Genomic DNA, 23,561 nt, shown 5'->3' with positions numbered 1-23,561 from the left:
ATGTTTCTGTCACAGCAGGAAACCATTGGATCAGTCAGTGCAGGTCAATCAAGACATTTTTGTTTATAGTTTTGAACGAAGGATAATTATAATTATTTGGTAAAGGAATTTCAAAAAATCGTGAGAGAGAAAAAAAACTTCAGGGCAGATTCAAAGACATAGGGTCAGTCGAGTAAGTGGAAAAGCAGATATTTTTCTTTTCAAGTCCAAATAAATGATTTGAAAACAGAAGAGAATGAAGACAAATGAGACCCAAGAGATCATGTCTTGCATCATGTATTGATGTTCCAAGAATGCCTATCTAACAGAGCTCAGCTAAAATAATGATTTCAAAGAGGATCAGAGAAAAAACATCCTACTTTATATATCAACATACCATAGTTATCCAGCCAAATTTCAAGGGAGATAACAAATATAATTAATGACAAGACAATGATCGGATATAATCAATTTTCTAATCCTTTAACTTAATTTGATTTGATGAACGATTTAGTTCTTTATAATCGATATAAGTACCTCAAAATTTTCTTGCGTTTTAGAAAAAACCAAATTCAAATAAGGCATTATGAACATGCCAATTGCCAATAATATTCATCCTTATGCAATTTCCAGGTAAGCGAAGCATTTCATATCAAAGTGACAACACAGAATCAGCCAGTTATGCAATCAATTATCTACAACAAAATGTCTATCTGATTTCAACCGATACTTGATTCTGGATTTTAACGCATTTCCGATCACTACATATAGTCTCCAACTCAAAGTAGAGGATCAGGATTTAACAAATTATGACAACACATGTGTTGGTATTCTGACAAACTGATATACATAAAGTTGGGGTTATTACACACAATCTTTTAGCTGAATAAATATAACACAATTTTTTTATCAATTTTCATACCAACTTAATCTTGCACATGATATTGAACTCGCAATGGTCCAGTTATGAAAATTAAACACATTCTAAGAGACACATGCCAAAAGTCTTCTCCTGTGTTCAGTAAACCTTTTCTTGATAATCAATATTCTTCTTATTAAATGAAAAACAGAGGGAATCATTTCAGGATTACTTAAAAATCCTTCCAGATCTAACATAACGTCAAACTATAGATAAATCAGGTATGGTGGTCTGTGGAGCTTACAATCCAACCAACATTGCCTTGTCTGCATAATCAGTATCACTTCGTCATTGCCTTACATTTTATAAAGATTCTATACCCTAGAAGTGAGTCAGCACGATTACAAACCTTCATGTTGAACTATATCGAAATGTCATGTAAAATGCTGCAGAATAATTTAGTCGCATGACTTTTGAAACATTTACTATATATCTTAATCTAAAATTGAGCAATCAAATGAAATACAAAAAAAAAACATTTGAAACATGGGACTTTAACAGAGATTCTTAATTAGCCTCCCATGAAAACAATCTGTGTGAAGCTGACAATACAGATCAGTAGAATGGTTTGTATAAAGGAATTTAACCTGATTTTTTTCTAAAAATATTTACCATTCTAGACCTTTCTTGTATAAACACATGTGTAAGACCACCTCTCTTGAATGAAAAATTGTCTATAAAGACCATCTCTTTAAAATGAACACCTGTCCATTAAAACCATCTCTTTAAAATTAGCACCTTTCCATAAAGACCATCTCTTTAAAATGAACACCTTTCCATAAAGACCATCTCTTTAAAATTAACACCTGTCCATTAAGACCATCTCTTTGAAATGAGCATCTGTCTATAAAACCATCTCATTGAAATGAACACCAGTACTAAAGACCATCTCTTCAAATAGAACACCTGTCCATTAAGACCATCTCTTCAAAATTAACACCTGTTCATTAAGACCATCTCTTTAAAATGAACATCTGTCTATAAAGACCATTTCTTTAAAATGAACACCTTTCCATAAAGACCATCTCTTTAAAATGAACACCTTTCCATAAAGACCATCTCTTTAAAATTAACACCTGTCCATTAAGACCATCTCTTTGAAATGAGCATCTGTCTATAAAACCATCTCATTGAAATGAACACCATTTCTCTTCAAATAGAACACCTGTCCATTAAGACCATCTCTTCAAAATTAACACCGGTTCTCTTTAAAATTAACACCTGTCCATTAAGACCATCTCTTTGAAATGAGCATCTGTCTATAAAACCATCTCATTGAAATGAACACCAGTACTAAAGAACATCTCTTCAAATAGAACACCTGTCCATTAAGACCATCTCTTCAAAATTAACACCGGTCCATTAAGACCATCTCTTTAAAATTAACACCTGTCCATTAAGACCATCTCTTTGAAATGAGCATCTGTCTATAAAACCATCTCATTGAAATGAACACCAGTACTAAAGAACATCTCTTCAAATAGAACACCTGTCCATTAAGACCATCTCTTCAAAATTAACACCGGTCCATTAAGACCATCTCTTTAAAATTAACACCTGTCCATTAAGACCATCTCTTTAAAATGAACATCTGTCTATAAAACCATTTCATTAAAATGAACACCTGTCTATAAAGACTATTTCTAAAATGAACACCTGTCTATAAAGACCATTTCTTTAAAATGAACATCTGTCTATAAAGACTATTTCAACAAAATGAAAACCTGTCTACTAAGACCATCTCTCTAAAATGAATATCTGTCTATAAAGACTATTTCAACAAAATGAAAACCTGTCTACTAAGACCATCTCTCTAAAATAAACACCTATAAGTCAACTGCCTAAAAGTTTCAAATGAACACATATTTACAGTCCACACACTATACACTATCTTCTGGCTTTAAAGATCACTGTTCAAATACATACATATGTACAGAAAGAAAACTTGTTTAAAGTCAAAACATGTCTTCAAGGACCACCTGTCAATAATGAAAACCTGTCTGCAAAGACCATCAATGTAGCTCAGTGTGTTTATAATCAAAAAGTACATAGTTATATGATTTTACCTAATTCAGACAAAAGACTGACATTTCAAGTTTTCATTAAAACTCCAACAACCGACATCTTATAGTATTACAAGCTGTAGGATTTCTGATGAACAAACACATCCACATCTATCTAACTCTTCTCTCTGGGCTTAAAAAATAACAACCAATTACAAACTATATGAGGCCCTCAATTCTTACCAGGTGCAAGACAAAATGCTCTCATAAATCCACAGCACTTCTGTCGTCCTGGGCTGGTATCCGCCATGTCCAAATAATCCCCAGAATTTAACACCCTAATGTAAAGTTCTGTACAAACTTGGCTTCCACTTTACACTTGTTCTCACAATTAATTTCAAGCAATTTCACAAATTAATACGTAAATCCATTTCTACATGTTATTTATAAAGAAATGTTTACAAAAACTATCTTGTAAACAAAGCACTCCATTGAGTACATGTATCAAAGAATGGAAAAATCATGTTCCTGAACTCAAAATGACCACTGTCCACTATTGTTGTCATGTTTGTACCTACAATAAGCTCTGTATATTAATATACACGTATATCCACACTTAGTGAAATCAACAAAGCCAACCCAATTTCTAAAGACCTAGAAAGAACGGTAGTATACTAAGCAGCTTACAACGAATCGTAGGATCGTTATAACTTCATTTACGATTTGATTCAGTGTAAAGCCGGTCAATTCAATACCAAACTACAAGTTCTATGTAATAGGCTCATTGATGGTATCCCGTTACAGGATCAAATCACATGCCAGATATTGAATGTCCAACAAATAAGGTTTTAAATGCCCCCTCAGATGTTTTTTAATGTAAATGACTGCACATCTGTCCCTAAGTCACAATGAACGCTTAAATCTTTATAAATAGTCTGGAAGGGATTAAAAGATCATTTGAATTTTAACATCACTTGTAAATATAAAAATCATAGTGATATTGCAAAAAAAAAAAAAAGAATTTGTTGTCATTTCAATATTCAAAAAACGATTTAGTACCATAAGATTTGGTCAGAGTGATTTCAAAATGATGATACGGATGATACATTTTCCTCCCAAGCAGAAAAATTTCAAAAAATTATCATTACTTTTTAATATATTACCTTGTGTCCGAAGAAAGAAATTAAGACACAACAATATCTAAACATGACGTGGGGGAGGGTTTATAACAACATTGGCACATCTACAATGACCATACAAATAACCTGTAATAGCATTGATCTTAGAATCACAAGAAAAACAATAGGAAATAAAAGACTTTGATGTGAGAAACAAAAACATTAAAGCAATTATTGCTGGATAAACAAAAAAAGTTTTAAAGGATAAACAGCAACAAAATAGAAAGGGACATTGATTGACAGACAGCTCAGCAAAAAGAAATCCTAAATAGTCAAGTGATGTGTATCAGTATCAAAACTCAAAAATTTCTCCAGAGGAACGTTTTCTGTTGCTTATGTTACTTCCATATAGCTGTCATTGTAACAAAAGGGACGTAAAACATTATACTCACGTTTTATGTTCAAAAGAAATTGACACAATTTATCCATTGTTTTCAGTTTGTTATGATAATTATGGTACCCCCTTCATTAACAGTAACAGCATACATATATATCTACAAGAATGTAAGATTTTCTTTCTATATTCACCGACATGTTGTTTATGGTGCTCTTATGGTAGATTTTCTCAGTTATGTTACTCTGTAGGCAAAGTCGTAACAAACAACGGTGTGACAACGATCAGTCATTCAGCACATGTTACAGCCAGGATCTTTCAAAAGTTTCATCAAATAACATTTTTAAAACATGCAGTCTCATCATTCTTTTATGTGACTACGTTTGTATAATCTATACTTTTCATAATGATCTTTCGTCTTAAGAATGTTAAAGTAAGTTCTAAAAAAAGTAGCCATTATGACTTTTTAGCCTCAATTTGTGACCTTATGATGGACTTACAGCTAGACAATGTGACCATGAACAGAAAGTTTCAGAAACACGCTATGCATGACAGTAAGTCAAGTAATGGACAATTTTCTACCTGAATTTTACAGCAGTCTGTGCCTGTATAAATTATGCAAATTTAGTGAAGTTTATATAAATTGGGAAGACATTCTCTATTTTTTTTTATTTTTCTGTATACATGTATTTTGGGACTTAAGCTAGAGTAAACAGTCCGTTTTCAACTGTAGAACAAGGTAAAAACAATCACTGATCAGTGTGTGACATTTAATCAAAACATTTGAATTGATGTTCTGTTCAGGTTAAGCTCCATAGATCTAATCATATCTATCAAATTGAATCTATTTCAGCTAACCCTCTATCCAGCTCAGAAACTATCACTGGTCTTAATGGTTTCTAAGTTCAAGGGACATAACTCTTAAAAGAACCAAATTTCAGTTCCATTATATTTTGTTACATTCTTCAGACTGGCATTATACATTATTTATATCTGACTTTAGTTATCAGGTTCCAGCGATTTATATCATACTTTATGAACACAAAGCATAAGATATATTTTACAAACAAAAACAGGTAAACAGCCACTACCATATATACAAGATATTTAATTTAGGTAAGTAAACCAACAACCATATAGAAACCAAGTGATGTGCCGGTGTGTAGAGTGGAAATTTTCAGGTCGTGGAAATATTTGTTAATTTCAGGTTTTATCTTTCCTTTTCTTTGTATTTCAGTGTAATATTACTGCATGAAATATTCTTCAAAGCAATTTCCTGTAAACCTTACTGAAGGAAACCTTCGTAAATGAAAAATCTCACGGCAGCATTATATCAATATGGAAATCTAAAACCGAAAATAGAAAATTTATTTCATGTTAATTAGCCTGAGTAGTCAACAATAAATATTTGGGTGGGCTTATTACAAGGAACAGTATATTAGTTACTGTCTCAACTGATCAGTAGGTATTTGATAATGTGTTAAATATGATGGCTTAATATATCAGAACAAGATGGTTAATATCCATACATGAAATTTCCACTCCTACAACTTGTATATACACGTAAGTGATTTACAGGTGAGAGAGACAGGTAAACATCAGAAAACGTTGTTTATTTTCTAATGATTTAACCACACAGAAAAACAACATCAGTAACACCATAATAATGACATATATACAGACAACACAGAGAAATTTCTTCATCCAAATCACATGTTCCCAATGTGAAGTTCATTCCACAGGAAGTTCAGGAATCTTTGATAAATCAGAAAGGATGTTTCCTAATTTTTTCACAATTATTCTAGGATCATTTATATTTCATAAAGGTTTATATCTAATCATTTAATTTATTTCACATTCAAGTATTAGAATGGCCACAAGAACAAAAAATACTATTTCAATATCTATAGACGATGAACTTCTGAATTGCTCCAGATGCCAGTGGTCAAATTTACATCTAACTGCAAAAGGGGATAGCCTCCTTACTGCTGTTAACTAACAGTCAAACTTCAATATTTTGAAAAAACTTCAAATACATTGAGAGTTTGAATCATTTGTGGTGGGTTATGATGTTCATGTTCATTATCATTGTTGATGACACAACAGTTCCAATTTAACAAATACAACAAATACCAAAACACAAATTTAAATAAAAAGGGACATTTTTTTTTCTTAAAGCAAAATATTTTCATTCATGAAACAAGAAACATAACTTTTTAAAGAAATTAATGAGAAATTGACAATACATGCTTAAAGCAAATATGTGCTTTCATGTACAGTATATGTATTTTACTGATCAATTTTCAGTGAAACAATGCACAGCATTTTAAATATTACAGTAACTATTTAAAGAGTGATACATAATGTTAAAGGCACTAATGAATTTGAAAGAAAGCAAATTAATATCAAAATATATCCTGTACTGAAACAATAGCACTAATATCACACATCTTAGGTCATAAAATTTAAAGTGTGTTTACTGATGTACTGACAACAGCTATTCTTAATCAATTAGAGAATGCATGATTGACAGATAAATCACAGTGTTTCTCATGATTTTAAGCTTAAAACAGAAACTTTATGCTTTGAGATTGAGTGAAATCATCATAAACGTGTTCAGGATTTTCTCTGTATGTTTTCAGAATTCCATGAAATATTACAGCCATGGTGACAGTGAACATCACATGATGTCCCTGATCTTTGTTGGCTCTTAAGTATGCAATGTCCAGTCATTATTTAAACTCGTAACACATAATAAATAGCAGTAAACTATCGTAATCCCTTTGTCAGGTAGTACTCTGTTGTAATGAGTCTGCTCTCGTGCAAAAATCTGTGCAGTATAGCTAAATGTTTTTTTTCAAATCATGAGGTGTCAATGACTTATCATAGCTAACAGTCTGTAAAAAACTTTGATACATTGAAAAGTTTGTTTTATAAAACTCTGGTTCATAAAGATGTAAGTTGGAAGTTATTCATTGAAGTTCGATTCATAGGAGTTTGACTATATATCAATCTTAGGGCTGGTATACTCAAAAACATATCAAACTCAAAAGTGAATACATTTTGTATCCTTACTTCCGAGTAAAAGTCAGTAATGTCTTAAACAAAATTTTATTTTAGTACATTTCTGTCTGCTTAAACCAGGCACACTAAAAGCTGGATTTTCTACATACAGATGCACAAAATGCAGTACAAATGCTGACATAACAAACAAACTAAATCTAGCATGATCCATGAGATGCTGAACATATACTAAATTATAGGAAACAAAAATACAACAAAGTACAATACAGAACTAAAAATATACTACCAAGGTAAACTAAGAAGGAAAAAAGAAACAAAAAAGGTTTAAACATGAATCTAATTGAACTTAAATCTACAATTAAAAAAGACAAAACATATATAGCAATTCAACTGAATTTTTATGAACAGATTTAATGAATTCTAATAATAATAAAATTACTGGGTTTTTTTTCAGTTACAACATGCATCTAGTAAGAAGTGTTATCATTAATTAATTATTTTTTTTTTATTAATTTTGTTCACCAATCATGCAAATAATTCAGCCTCACAGTGTTCAACTGTCTTTGTCTAATTTTTGGTCCTAAATTTCAAACTAAACTTTAAAATAGTTATCAGTCCTCCCTATGATAGGGTGAAACAGTTTCTAATTTTGGATACAAAGGACAAGTGTACACCACTTTGCCAAAGAAAACTTTCCTAGAATTTACTTGAGCCAAGATATGTACAAACATTACGATAGCTAACACCTTATAATTATATGTGTGATTCTTACATCAAAGAGCAGTATCAAATGTTTAATTAACTTCTCATCAAAAACATATAATCAATATTTTGGAATTATATTGTTGTAATGTTTGTCATTTACAGAAAAGTTTAGAACTTCTTTGATTCTAGGGATCATTGTTCACAAGAAATCAAAAAAATAAAAACAAAATGAGAAAGACAGTACACTGTGACATATCATAAACCATTCTTAAATTAAAATTTGTAAGAGTTGATTTCATGCCAAGATGAATTAGACATTGCTTTTGGGTGGTGATTAGAATACTAACCTGCTATGTGGTTCAGGGTGAAGTCTGGGGGACCTTGGCTGTACCTCTTCATGGTCACATTATCATTGGAGTTAATTTGTGTCGGCCTAAAGATGATCTGTTCCTGATCCTGGGAGTAAACACTGCTTCTTTCCAATGGCTAAAACAGAAATATTTCTAATTAGTACGACTATATCCTTATTGTACGACAAGTTTTTTTTTTAATCTTTATGACACCATATTATGGTAAAAATGGAAATCCAGTAAGTAGATATTTTAAATAAGTAAACAAATATTCTTGACTTTTTGCTTAATATTGCATCAATTACATATGTACCTACATCACATTAATTATGTACAACATTTCTTAATTTAAGGGGATGTTATGGCTCAGTCAACAAGAACACAGGTATATGTAACCTCAGTTGAGGTGCAAGGTTTCATTCTCCCTGCCCATGAGAGTTTGTATTTCTTCAAAAAAATATGTGCCAATGTGTCCTTGATCAAAACATTTTATCCTAATTGCTCTTGACAGCATGAGACGGGCCTCCTGTATGTTGTTCAGTGAAGTAGCTACCAGATACTACAAGGAGACCAGCATGCCTAAAAGAGATGGGCTTGCTGTATTAATTGCAAATATATATATATATTGGTTATAAATATTTCTGTTCTAAGTTGTATTTAACATGCAACACATGTAGACCAATGAGGCCAAAATATTTCTTATGACTCAATGTGGGGTCAGGCTTCTTATGAAACAATGGAAGTTAATAGCATTTGCTGTAGTCTTACTGAATGGTAAAATATATGTTTTGGCTTTTTTCCATATATGGGCCAATTGCAAGATAAATGAGGTGGCACACAGAATAGAGAAAGTGTAAGGGAAGTAACTCAAAATTTACTTTTAGCCATAAGTAAAAAATTAATTCAACCCACTTTGTGAAGAATACATCTGTTATGAGCTTGTTTTGGAATCTTTTAACGGAAAACTATCCTTAGCATACAGGTATATATGTGTCCAGTTCCATACTAATATTTATTCTGCTTCTTTCTTATTTTTCTTCTTTTTCTTGTGTATTTGTTAACCTGGTGTAAAATGTTTTCCTTTTAAGTGCTGATGGGGTGAGAGTGAATTGCGAGCAACCCTAACCCCCATATTGGAAGATACCCAAAAGTGGGAAGAGGGGCTTAATTGTATGGTAAGATAAGATAAGTTTATATCGAGTTCAGGATGTGAAGAGTCCTATTTACCAGACTCAATAATGTATGTTATGTTTCAAGATTCTATAATAAATAAATAAATTATGTATGTCTCTCATAAAACAATGTTTCTTAGATAGTAAATTCAATAGTTAAGTTATTTCAGCTCTATAATTGAAGAAAAGTTCTTGGTTCTTCCAGTAACGGTCTAACTCATTTTTAAACCTATAGACAATGTTTGCAGTAACAATATGGTCCGGCTATTTGCAGTAGAATATGCTACATAAGTTTGAGCATGCTGAGTTCAAAAGAAAATTATAGAACACTTTTTCATTACCTGGTATTTACTAAAAAAGTTTAAGGGTATTGTTTTTTGGTTTTCTGCTCACAGCAGAGTCAGATTTAACTTACATTTCTGGTTGAGCCGAGGGCACGGCCAGCAGTGTTATACGTTTTACTACTGATGGAAGGAAGGATCTGAAGAGATTCAAGTGTTGAGTAGGACGAAGACACATTAGTCTGTAATAAAACACAGGCATGCAGAAAGACAGAGAATTAATGTGTTAGTTAGGGCTTGCATTGAAAAACATAAATAAACAAAATTTCTGGTTTCAGTCTTAGACCAGCATTTATCAAAATTTTTTGATGATTTATTTGGGGAGTGAGAGAAGGGAAATGACTACAATGTGCTTCAAACAGATTAGGGGACAGCTTCAATGCAAACCCTATTATTAGTGATAATGTAAGGCAGGTAAATATTTGAATTCCTTCCATGCAAAATCTAATGTTAGTAATAAATGTTTTTAGATATATGTAATAGGACAGAGTAATGAATAACACCCGGTCACCGCTGGGGTTCAAACTAGCGACCCTTCAGTCTCTAGCCAGACACTCTACCACTTGACTAAGGAAAATTCCCACTAGCCAAGGCTAGTAAGGTGACCTTTACTCTCAACTTCTACATATATGAGGATAATTTCAAAGTATATTCAGATATCAGTGAGTACAATTACACACGAACAGCTGTTCTTAAATCAGTCTGAAGGTCCCTGCTGTTGTTATAGATAAATACAAATGTAGGATCAACTTAAGCAAAATCCCAAATCACCACAAAATTAAAAACAAAAAATCATGCTTTGCTTGTTTTATAGATATGCAACAGTAAAAGTGGGGAAAGAATCCACATCTAGTTATTGAAACACACATCTTGTAGATATGTGAAAAGGTACATTATACTATTAAGAACTTTTTTCTTTTTCCAAGTTCCAGCTTTTATCTATGCCACCTAACAATGGTTACTTGAGCTACTTGTTGAACACTTAAAATATGATCAATGTTGATTTAGATAGGAAAAAAGAGGCTACTTGTAATTTCTGCATTCTTTCCTGGTGTACATAAGTGTGCATTATCAAACTTGAATTGATTTTGTCAGAATAATCCTTATGCTTTTGATATATTATAGTGATTTTCCATATATGCCTTTGATAAATCGTTATTTAGACTATCGAAGACTTTGAGGATTTTCAAAACTCCTTTCACATTACAGAATTTATTTATAAGAAATTCGTCAAAAACTTGTATTTAAGTATGTAATATATATATACTTGAATCTCTAGGAACTACCAAGAAACAAACGTGAGCTATTAATGGGTTTATATCCATAAGATATAACTTGAATCAAACACCTTACTCTAACAGTTGTTAGGAAGTTTAATAAATTCAGCTGTTTAATTGTACAAATTTAAACGCAACCAACCGCAGCAACATAAATGAACAAATGGGATATTCGTCATTCATTCTGATAAAACGTGCAAGGCATTAATTGAATTAAAGAATTAGTAAGGTTAGTGTAGACTACGGTAATGTTTTCTTGTTTATGTGTGACATAAATTATTCACACAAAAAAATATTGGCACCACAACATGTTTTCTGTACCTCTTTTGGTATCGCTAGTCTGCTTCTGGGTTTGTTGAACATAACTGACAACACACCACTCCTAAAAAGTCGACAGATGTGATATTCATACACATCTGCCCATGGTCAAAACACATTTTCATCAATTTTGTTGCCACAGCAGTTGAAATATCCCTCCAATTCGGTTGGCATCGTCCTTAACAGAACCGCCATATTGAATCATAGGAAGCTATGTGTTTTGCGCATGCGTAGTAGACCTCTTGGAAAGGTCATTTTTTTCATGGTTCACATTGTCGGAGCAGACGTGTGGTTAGAGGGGACTGTATTCACAAGTTCCTGACATCGTGTTCAAACATCTGAAACAGAAGTAATTGATCGGGTCAAGATAATATCATGTCTTTCGACCCCACAGGTATTACATTTTTTTAAATCAAACTTCATCAGAAAGAAAAACGTGTTTGTGAAAACGGGCACCTGTCAATTTTACCGGACGGTGTGCGCCTAAAATTTTACCCATGATTTTATGATCGAATTCGATTTAGTACTACATAGGGCTAGTGTTATCTAATTTACATAAGATAATAATTCATTAATTCAACACATACTTGTGCTTTATTTATCATAAATGATTCAATTGACTATGTTACACATGAAGATAACTAGTTCATATTTAAATACGAGTAGGTATTTATGTATACAAAGCGTTACTGTTTGTGTCTACATGATGTATATTTAATTCAAAATTGCTTAAAAACATGGAAATATGTTCGAAGAATTTGAAGAAGTACTAAGATCTTATCAGTTCTCACTTTTTATTGTTACTTTGCAGTTTTTATATTAGTAGTAAACTAACCCTTAAATGACAAATATACATGAATAAGTTGGAACCATCAGATTATATTGCTTCATTGATGACATGGCCCTAAGTTCTTTTATATTGAAATCCAACTGTAAGATTTGAATTTGATTTCTACAGAACACCAACATATACGTTTCAATCCCCTGAAGGAGGAATGGGTGGTTGTATCTCCACACCGTATGAAAAGACCATGGGCAGGCCAGGTGGAGAAACCTGAGGAAGAAAACATCCCAAGACACGACCCAAAAAATCCTCTTTGTCCTGGAAACACACGACCTAATGGGAAGGTAATCTATCAATTAGAGCATTGTTATAAAACTTTAAGACAAAGACTGGAATGTTTGCTTACTGGTGTTGCTCTGCATGATTCTTGAAGCCATCTTTGATGTCAAGATATGGAATCAAGGATTATTTGAATGTGCAGACTCTAACCAAGACTTCTTTCAGCTGATGGTTTAGTGACTGTGGTACTTGAATTACTACTTGTCCAGAAAGACTTCTTTATTGCCTTAATGTCTCGTCAGTCCCACTGCCATAGACTTTTGCCAAATGACTGTTTTCTATTCTCCTGACTTTCTTTGTGATACCTGTTTCCTGCAGCATTCTCCATATTAACTGCTGGAAACCCACAGCTGTCAAACCATCTAGAGTGCTTGCAGTAGGACATTGGAATAATTTTCCTAAGACTTCCTTGTGGTCTTTCCTATTCCTGACCAACTGATTGGCACAAGTCAAACAAAACTCATTTCTGTTTTCTCTCTCCAATGTTTCACATGCAGGATATTTACTTTCTTGCAAGACTGTCTCACACTCTGCAAGAATTTGTGGCAACATGCCTGCCTGGTGTACCGCTAACAGCTAGTAACATCTGCTGTTCGGACCATATTAATGTAAGTTGACAGGTAATAGAAGACTTTGACATGACTGACCACAAGATAATGAATATTCTGAAGGTCTCCATTCTCCACAACTCTTAATTTTTGTGACTTTCTGCCTATTATATCCTTATCATGCTTTGTCTTCGTTATTTTTGTCCTCCTCCCTTCATATCCTGCTCTCTACGCACCCGCTGAATTTCTTTTTATTTGATGAGCTATTGATGTACATCATATGAAAAAGACAACCTTTCTAATTGGCATTAAGCCCATTCCTGGTGGTAAATCCAAGAATATTTTCCTGTCTGGTGGAATTACATTCAAATCCTAATTTATTGTCTTGTAAGAAGCCCACCGCTGACTTTGAGTCAATAGGTAATGTATCGTTACAATCAGGGACTAACTGAAGGATGTACAATGTACACTTATGTAAGTTCAAACCTATTTCTATCTTTTATGAACACTGCTGATTTTTAATATAACCTTTGTACATTTGTTTGATTACAGGTCAATCCCGACTATGATGGTACTTTCCTGTTTGATAATGATTATCCTGCCTTACTGGAAGTCGTTCCTGAACCTGGTAATTAATATATTTCTATTTGTTTATTACATGGGGAAATGTATACTCTAATTATATTAATTCAAAACACTCATGTTCATAATTACATATAATTATATAATTGTTGGACAAGCTATAGTGGATGTCAGACCAAGTTGTTCCTGATTCCATTTTCTGCAGTCTATAAGCATGACATTTGGTAGCAATGGGAAATACTTCTTACTAGAGTATCGATTTATCAACATATTATATATTATTCTTAGTCGAGTGCATAAAAGTCACCTCATACCATCTGTATATGCCTATTAGTCACGTCTTGTATATTTGTAATAAGTGCACTAACCTATGTATTGCAGTTTTGATAGAAACACCATACCCTGGATAGAATTATATCTTTGTCCAGTAATAAGTCCAGCCTCTGAGTTTGGTAATAAGCCAACCCTCTGACTTTGAGTCAGAGGTTAATGTAGTCCTGCTGAGGTTGAGGTTCTGTACTAACCGACCCCCTTTCTTTGATTTCTGGATTTAATGCAGAACAAATATTGTAAATCCAGAAAAGAAACTCCATCACAAAATAACCAAAAATAACAAAATCTGTATTAGATTCACAGATATTTATGTATTTCTTTTGTGTTTGATTGCTAGAGAAAAGTGATAACCCACTGTTCCAGTCAGCTGCTGCCAGGGGTACATGTCAGGTGATGTGTTTCCATCCTCATACTGATGTTACCCTCCCCATCATGACACAGGCAGAGGTACGGGCTGTCATTGACAAGTGGGCAGAGATCAACACAGACCTTGGTAAAAAGTTTGAATGGGTTCAGGCAAGTATTTCTTTCTTCATACAGTAACTGGTGGTTAGTGTGTTTAAGTCTGAAAGAATGTTTGGGCTGAGGCCCAATTCCTTATAATTGAAATGGCTCTCACTCTTATTTAGAGATAATTTCTAAAACTTGTACTTTTAAATCTGTTTTAAACACCACCTGTGTATAACTAAATGCCTGTCTTTAACAGCCACTTGTTCCAGATCCCTATGTAATACAAATGATAAGAATTAAACCTCACATACAGTCCACCTGTCTTTAAGGGTCACCTTTCTCCTCAACCTTCACTGACCTTTATAGACAGGTTTGATTGTAATGTACTCCTGAAAATTTGCTTTCTGATGGATTTATTTTCCTAGCATAATGAGGACAAATTTGGACCCAAAGTGACTTGAAAAAAACCCAAGGTAAAAACTTGCTTTGTGTAGCCAATTTGTGATGATGGATATACAAAAGAGGTAGTATGAGCTGAGTACATACAATTTACTGCAGCTCATCAGAATTAATTTAGTACTTCATGAAATTTTCGGTCTATACAATAAAAAGATCTTTCTTTTTTTCAATTTCAGATTTTTGAAAATAAAGGTGCTATGATGGGCTGTTCTAATCCCCATCCACACTGTCAGGTTAGTAAGACATTAGTTTTTAGCTTCAATACAATCTCATAATGTACATTTATTATTATGAAACATTCTCTTTTTACAAATGGTTTGTATATTTCTATAACATAAGTAATTTAGTTTGAAAATGTTAAAAATAAGATTTCACTTAATTAAATTAACTACCTGTACATGTCTCAGGATCATCTATGGTATGATCCAGTACACCAGACTCAAGTTTTACAAGATTTGATTTTTGTCTGAATAAATCTGTCTGTAGATCTGGGCAAGTTCCTTTATACCTAATGAACCTTCAGTAAAAGACAGAACACAGAGACAGTACATGGAGAAACACAAAAAACCGTTACTGCTGGATTATGTACAACAGGAACTGGAAAAGAAGGTTTGTTAAAAGGTTTTTATAAATTTGCAGACTGTGGGACCAGAAAAAGTATACAAAAGAGAGCTAGTTAGAGCTGTTATTCCATTTAGAGATCTTTCTGACATTTCCTCCTATCTATGGTGGAGATTTCTTCATATCTTCTATATAGATTATCAATTTTAACAAATGCCAACTCTAAATAAATCCTGAAGTCGTTAGATAGGATAGATTTATTATCGTTGAGGCTTAGATCGGATTTATTATTAAAGCATGGGCCCAAAGACTAAATCTATGACTTGTTTTGAGAAACATTGAAACACTGCACATTTTGTGGAGTGAAATCAGTTCTGCATGAGCTCACAGTCCGAAAAGCACTGGCCTACGTAACCTCAGGTGAAGATCCGAGGTGTTGAATTTGACAGTTCCTGCCTTTTGCAGTTTGTGTTTTTTGGAAAATTGAAGCATACCAGTCTGCTGCAGTGGTTGTGTCCACGGGCAAGACAATTTTCCCCAATTTCTCTGGGTGGCCTGAACACCTGGCCACCAAGTTGTCAGGTAGCCACTGTCTGCTTAGTGGAGATCCACCTCAAAATAATGCAGGCTCTTTTTGGAGTGGTGTATCCAGCAAAGAAATATTTCAGTGGACCTGCATTGTACTCGTTACTTGAAAGAATATTTTACTTTTAAGATCAATCTATAAAAATTCATCAGAGTTACCTCTCTTGTGTAATTCTCCAATATATGTTAATATATCAGTACTGTTAGCTATATATATATACATATTCAATATCTTTCACCTTATAACAAATTCTAACTCAGGTGTGAGGCTATGGAATGAGACATGATGAAGATATTTTTCTTTATTTGTTGAACGGCTGATTTAAATGTCAGAACATTAAACAGCCTTCCATATTGTTTTGATACTTATTTTAAAAATTCTGGTTTCTTCAGGAGAGGGTGATACTACAAAATGACTGCTGGGTGTGGCTTGTTCCTTACTGGGCAGTCTGGCCATATGAGACAATGTTGTTACCACGGCGACATGTACTGCGGATACAGGATCTTACGGATCAGGAAAGGGAATGTAAGATTGGAGTTATTCAAACAAAATCTTCTCCTTATCTAAAGTCAATTTTCTCTCTTCAGTGTTACATTATTCTTCAAATCCCAACAGAATCTCAGAATTAAGAGATATTACTAGTAGAATATACACAAATTTATGGTGTAAACTGGGGTCAGAACACAAACCTCACCATTGGATACATCAGAAGATAGATTTGCAGATATTTGTCAGTTGACATTCTGTTGGAGCCAGAAATGTTAAGTTTGGAATTGCAAACATTTTTATTTTTAAATCATCATCCAAGTTTCTTTACCTTTTTAATTCAGTCCTCCTTTGTGTGATCATTCTTAAGTGAAGAGTTAAGGTAAGAATGTTTGTCTTCTGCAGCTCTTGCTGACATAATGAAGAAACTGTTGTCTAAGTACGATAACATGTTTGATATCTCCTTCCCATACTCCATGGGCTGGCATGGTAAGTATTTGGTTCTTTTGCCTATAGTTTCATAGTCAAATTCAATTAAATTGATCAAATTGATGATAAAAAACCCTGAAAGCATTCTTTTCTCCCAATTTTGGCATGAATCTTGTTAAAATATGCTTTATGGAATCATATTGATAACAATCTTATTTTAAAACTAATGTATAAATATTGTAATTTTAACCATTTTACAGAAAAAAAACTCTCATGGAAATTGCTTCACCTATAATTCTTGTCAGATTTGATTGATACAATTTAGAATAAGAGATTTGTTGTGCTTGTGTCCAGGTGCACCGACAGGTAAGATGTATGAGAAGGACAATAACCACTGGCAATTACATGCCCTGTACTACCCTCCACTACTGAGGTCAGCCACAGTTAAGAAATTCATGGTCGGCTACGAGATGTTAGCACAGTTCCAAAGGGATTTATCTGCAGAGCAAGTAAGTTTTCATTGCTGAAATTGCAGTCCTAGAGAGGTGTATGCTCTTAGAATGTATACACAGTGGACCTGTGATAATCTGGATGTTACTCCAGGAAACTTTCAATTCACACAAAAATGTTGAGGAACAGATATTTTAAATGTTAACTGTACTCACCCATCTGGAAATTCCCATTCTTGTTCCTGAAATACTTTTGGGTAATTGAATGGACTTATCATTGTACGGTGTAAAATTCCTGCTATAGTCCCAACATTTGTTGTTATCACATTAAGAAAATTATGATCAGTCACCTGTGCCAAAGGTACACAGCATACCACTAGACAGAAAGAAAGAATGTGATTAACACTTGATATAAATCATAGAAATTCAAACTTGATTAGACAAATAACAATGGAGTCATCATCACAGTCAATTTAGCTGACTCACTTAATTCTAAAAATACATTGTAGTATAGTTCCCGATGACAACAAATCATCTTATTCATCAGGAGTTTAGGATTGGTATTGTGTCACAACACTTGTAAATCACTGTATGCAGTGCATACAATATTCAGGAACATGAGTTATTAAATATTTTTAAGGAAAACATCACAGTTGATACCAAGCATTAAATAAATCATTCATGATGTTGGACTTGAATGAATAACAGCAACTGTCATTTTGGAAATTCTAATTCATATACAATTATTTATGAAAAAGAAATTAACTGAGGCAGTGATAAATGTAAATACCTGCATTCACAATAAATACTATCTAGACATTCTGAAAACAATCAACAGCATCATCCTGACAACTTTATTGCCATGTAATTAAGACGAATAACTCCGTGTAAAATCTGCAGGTTGGAAAACTTGAAATAAGTCTGATTTGTGCTGTGCATGAAAGGGTGTAGATTATCAAGAGTCCACTATTTTTGTTTCGAATTTAATTATTTTGACTCCCTAAAGTTATGTGAGATTTTTCAGGTTCAGAATTAAGTGAAATGGTTTTTCCAATGGAATATATACCAGTATCATATTTAATAAAACCAAAATTTTCAGATATTACCTTATCATATCATGTCCCAAATTTTCTCTTTCGAAATTTTGAGTAGAGATAATTGGAGTTACACTGATAACAGCAGGGGCCATTTTGTTAAAAGTATCTATTACAATTCTTTGAATACAAGCTACACCTTACCATATATCTACCCTCACTGTTGCTGTCTACTCAATGGTACTCACTTTGGCACTTGGTTCAATTCTTTGGAGAAATACAATCTCTACCCTGTCTGGGAACATGTTCATTATATGAAAGTCCCATATTTACAATTAAATTAGATGATGAAATAGCAATATACATTTTCTCCAATATTATAGAGTACATTGTTAATTTGTAGATTGACATGTTTATGATAATTCTCATTGACGCTCTCTCTCTACTGTTTCAGGCTGCAGACAAATTGAGAAACTTACCAGATATCCACTATAAACTTTGCACAAAAGAAAGCAAAGATTGACCTCAACACATAGTTGGGTCTAGTATTTATTAATTTATTGAAAGGGTGATACTTAATTCCACTAAACATGCTCACTTGGTGCTGCTGTCTCGTTAATGATTTTTTTTTAACCATCTTGTTGAGTTAATCAAGATTCTAGATAGTTGGGTTGGCATGAACATCATCAGGTTTTGTGATGTAATGCATGCCTTTTTTTTGTCCTGTTGTGTCCACACATTTGTGATGTTTTTTTCTGTCAGTTCATGTATGATAGAAATGCAAAACAAACATTCGAAACCTCTCTGTAAAATCATGTATTTAGTGGGGCTCATTTTTGGCAGTTTTTCAAAAATTAACAACTTTATGGAAACATTATTTCATAGATAATAATAGCGCAATAAACATACTTAAACTTATTTTAACAGTTCACGGACATATAAAGTGGTTGATTAAGAGCGCCCCCCAAGATCAACAGAAATCCCCAACAAAAATTAATGATTTCACAGTATACATTAAGGGTACACATGGAAATGGAGAAATCTGGAATGCTTGTCCTTGTACAGGATTTCTTCTTCTTGATAATCTTCCAATCTACCTGGGAATGTAGGACCAGTGAATTACAGATGAACTGATGTGTGTAGCATTGTTATAATTGTCTTTGAAGAGTAATCAATCAAATGGTTAATAAATCTTATTTCAGAGTTGATTAGGTTAAATCAAGGTTTTAGCATTAAGATACATATCTTTAAGTAATCAGGTAAAGAGTATCCATGCATGATCAAAAGGACTTCTTGTAGAAATTCAGAGGTTTCTTGGCGAGTAGTTTTATTCCTAAGACAATCAAAGGCAAAAATAATGTCAAGAGAAATGGGAATTTGACGAGATGGCAGATTTAAAGAAAACAAGTCCCTTCTGGTGAAGTCATATTAATGTAAAATGGTCAATCAGTAAAACAATCATGTGATAACTGCAGTATTAAAATATACACTTGTATAGTATTGAATTTGAAGTGTATATGAATTTCACTCCAATGTGTGTATGCGTGCATGCATGTGTGTGAAAGATGATATATGTTATACCGATATTGCAATATGTTTGTTTTCAAAAGATACCGAAATCAATCAAGAATCATACAAAACTAGGTAATATAAGATAATTTATAGTTTTAACAAACCAAAGATAAACAAGTGTAAACAGTATTACAATTTTGATGTTAAAGTAGTTTAGAAAGAACCGTTATGTTTATTTTGACATTTCTTGAGGGGATTCCATTATTTTAGGTGTACAGTGCCAGCTCTAAAGTGTAGTTGATGATACTTATGAATGTTTTAATGATTCTTGTATTTATCTGACAATAAGCCCATGCCTGGTAATAAACCAACTCATATCTATTTATTTAGATTTTAATAAAAACAATAGCTACTAGTTTTGTAATAAGCCCACCCTCAATTTTAAGTTGTACATTCATTATGATTATGCAGGTTAAATACAGATAGCTGGGTGGTACATTAGTACTTTAAGCTTTTATGATGCATAAAAACTTAAGGATACGAATGAGAAAGGGGAAGAAAAGTAGAAATAGAGAAGTAATATATAATGATTTCTGTAGTCTTATGTTGAAATGAAACAAAAATAGAACACATTTGTAAGTGAGACTTGATACTAACTAGTTTGGTATTGTTTAGAGATAATTTTTATATTGTGGAGACAATCATGTGATGTAAATCATTTATCATATTTTATTAGTGTTATTATATTTGTATCAGTATCAGACATGATGGTGAAGTGTATTACAAGGCTGAATAGGGGCAATTAGGTACTGAATCAATATCTTTGATGATTAGATGTCAAATAATATGAGACTGAAAATAATATCACAAATGATTCAAGAATGTATTCTGATGTTTTCATCTTATAGTTAAAGGTTTATCTAAAATACTGACACATTCTGTTTCAGAATAAAGAATTATTTTGATAAATGTATGCATGATGAAGTTTTAATCTTACTTGTAAATTACCCATATTTCATCAATTGTAAGTTTGAATTAAGATTTTATGAAAATGTTGGTATTTTCTTGTTTTATATTAAACATGGTGCAAAGTTTCATTATGCAAAGACTGTACACTGTACATGTGTATGTTCTACCTCAAACCTGTCTGAATAATGTTGCTGATACAAGTATAGAAGACCAAGTCTGCAACAAGTGTCCAAATTCTGACATCACTATGGATCATTAAAATGTGATATATTTTGTCCAAATTCCGACATCATGATGGATATTTTGTTTAAACTCTCAACATCTTAACAAGTACCGCTATTTTGTTTGATTTCTGACATTGTAATGGAGATTTTGTCTCAATTCTGACATCACAGTAAGAACTGACATCACTGATTATATTTCCTGAATTCTGACATCACAATATTTTGTCTGGATTCTGACATCACAATGAAATTTTGTCTGAATTTTGTCTTTTTGAGTACTGAGTAGTCAACTGCATGTATGATAAAATAGTATAGACATTGCATCAACAGTATTTTCTAGTAAATTGTTATTTTTGGGAAATTTATTGCAATATTATTGTATATGTAAATCCGGGGAAAATCTTCAGCTGGAATAAAGAATTTTATATTCATTGATTGTTTGTCTATTCAATTGATTTCTAAGTAAACTTTGGAGTATTTTAGATGTTAATACAGATATTTCTGTTCTTGTTAAAGTTACAGGGTACTAGATAACACATGTATCAAAAAGATCGTGAGTTATAATACTACTGAATAGATTTTAAAAACTGCAAATCATGCCATCATTGCAGATACTCAATTTCAATATCAATGGAAATTGATGGTATTAGTATTAGAAAATTAAATCCAAGAAATTCTGTCCTTCAACATTATCAGAGCAGAGCATGCTTTTATTGACAGTAGGGTTAATAAGAAAACGAAAATTAAATTTAATATCAAATTAGTATTTTATGGGATAACTGTGCAAGTATTGAAAAGAGTTGTAATTTATAAAATACAGCTTAACTTTAATACAAGAAAATGCATAAGATATATTTCTTAGAACTAACATGTTGGCGAAGTATACATTCATCAACTCACAGGTTATATATCCTTTTTGTTTTTACATTACAGAAATAGGAAAAATTAAAAATAATGAACATAAAAATATGGTACAATGTTTATTTAGCATTTCATTCATAACGTATTCAACAGAACTCGCTTTTTATCATATCTAACATGTGCTGTATGGAAACAAGTAAGCCAGTAATGAGATTCAATCTAGTTGATGAGTTCGTATATATCCATTAAAAAAACAAAGAACAACCACCTTCATAGACTCAACTAGCAACTATTTCAGGGTATTTTGCTAGAGTGAAAGATACTAAAAGGTAAATTTGAAAATATTGTATACATAAAGATACGTGAAATTAGATTAATGTTTTATTGATAAAAATGACTTCACATCGAAAGTAAGAAACAACTACACATTAATCACAGGCACTTACAAAGTAATTTTAAAGACTGAAATGTACAGGAATGTTGATATGTATGACAACCAATAATATACAATATAAAGCACTTACCAGAGAAATTATTCAAAATTGACAAAATGGTCAAAATAATACTAGGCTTCCAGGTATCACAAAGAATGGCTCAGGCTTTCAAAGTAAAACTAGTTCAGTATAAAGTTCAGTTGTTTAAATTTGAGTCCCAGTGACCTCATGTTTTGTGAATGACCTTCAACTTCATTGGTCATAATGCCCCAATTTCCATATCATGTTATTAAAGGTATGAGCCATTACAACAATACAAATATTAGTGAAGCAACAAAAATCTCATCATATTTCTGTATAATTTTACTGAAATTGGTTCCAAATTTATTGACAACCAAATATTTTGGAAAATACTATCATTGTAAGCACCATTCTTCAAAACCTTAACATGTTAATTTTCAGCATGAACAATTGATCAATCAGATGATTCCATTCTGTTTCCATAATAATGGCACATTTTGTGTCAAATCAAAGCCTTTTGTTAGTAATAATACACCATTTAACCTAGTTTCAATTAAATTGACCTCAGGACTAAGGAGCTATAGACAACTATTCAAAACACCCGTGTGTAGTGATCTGGTTACTATTGCAACTAAAATTATGAAAAAATGACATCATGTTTTGCGAAATTGTACTATTGTAATTACCAATATTTGAAAAACCCTTTTATATCAATTTTCAGCATAATTGGACAGTATCTAAGTTTTGACCAATCAGAAGCCACTATTATGTTTCTTACGTGCGGGTTCTAGAATCACCTGATTTGTCAAATTGTAAGGTTTGGTGAGTTATACTATTTGACCAAGTTTCATCAAAACTAATTAAAAGGACGGAGGAGTTATAGACCATTACACAACAAGA

At 32.5% G+C, this 23,561-nt stretch overlaps 2 protein-coding genes across 2 annotated transcripts in view; one reads left to right on the top strand and one right to left on the bottom strand.

Annotated features, from left to right (window-relative positions):
- Positions 1-11,645, bottom strand: part of LOC132543122 (leucine-rich repeat-containing protein 49-like) — an 82,782-nt gene extending 71,137 nt beyond the window's left edge. The window contains exons 1-3 of the mRNA XM_060206584.1: positions 11,604-11,645; positions 10,080-10,187; positions 8,490-8,628 (exon numbers count right to left, since the gene is read on the bottom strand). Coding sequence (XP_060062567.1) covers positions 8,490-8,628; positions 10,080-10,187; positions 11,604-11,645 — 289 coding nt within the window. The remainder of the gene's footprint in view (positions 1-8,489; positions 8,629-10,079; positions 10,188-11,603) is intronic.
- Positions 11,646-11,909: 264 nt separating this feature from the next.
- On the top strand, positions 11,910-21,752 carry LOC132543109 (galactose-1-phosphate uridylyltransferase-like). Its single transcript, XM_060206568.1, has 10 exons — positions 11,910-11,994; positions 12,559-12,728; positions 13,824-13,899; positions 14,524-14,702; positions 15,272-15,328; positions 15,582-15,704; positions 16,635-16,767; positions 17,134-17,217; positions 17,512-17,666; positions 19,095-21,752. Exons 1-10 carry the CDS (start codon positions 11,976-11,978, stop codon positions 19,161-19,163), a joined length of 1,065 nt encoding a protein of 354 aa, XP_060062551.1. The 5' UTR covers positions 11,910-11,975; the 3' UTR covers positions 19,164-21,752.
- Positions 21,753-23,561: the final 1,809 nt, after the last annotated feature.

The sequence above is a fragment of the Ylistrum balloti genome, unplaced genomic scaffold (genome assembly GCF_031769215.1).
Source record: "Ylistrum balloti isolate Yb309-2 unplaced genomic scaffold, AGI_CSIRO_Ybal_v1 Utg369740, whole genome shotgun sequence".
NCBI lineage: Eukaryota > Metazoa > Mollusca > Bivalvia > Pectinida > Pectinidae > Ylistrum > Ylistrum balloti.
Note: the sequence above shows the minus strand (reverse complement) of the source record. Positions and strands in the feature narration are given on the sequence as shown.

Bases quoted from the DNA above. Each gene is read 5' to 3' on its own strand.
- LOC132543109 (XM_060206568.1), top strand. The intron at 16,768-17,133 runs GTAAGATTGGAG...TGTCTTCTGCAG, and splicing joins TACGGATCAGGAAAGGGAAT to CTCTTGCTGACATAATGAAG. The intron at 17,667-19,094 runs GTAAGTTTTCAT...CTACTGTTTCAG, and splicing joins GGGATTTATCTGCAGAGCAA to GCTGCAGACAAATTGAGAAA.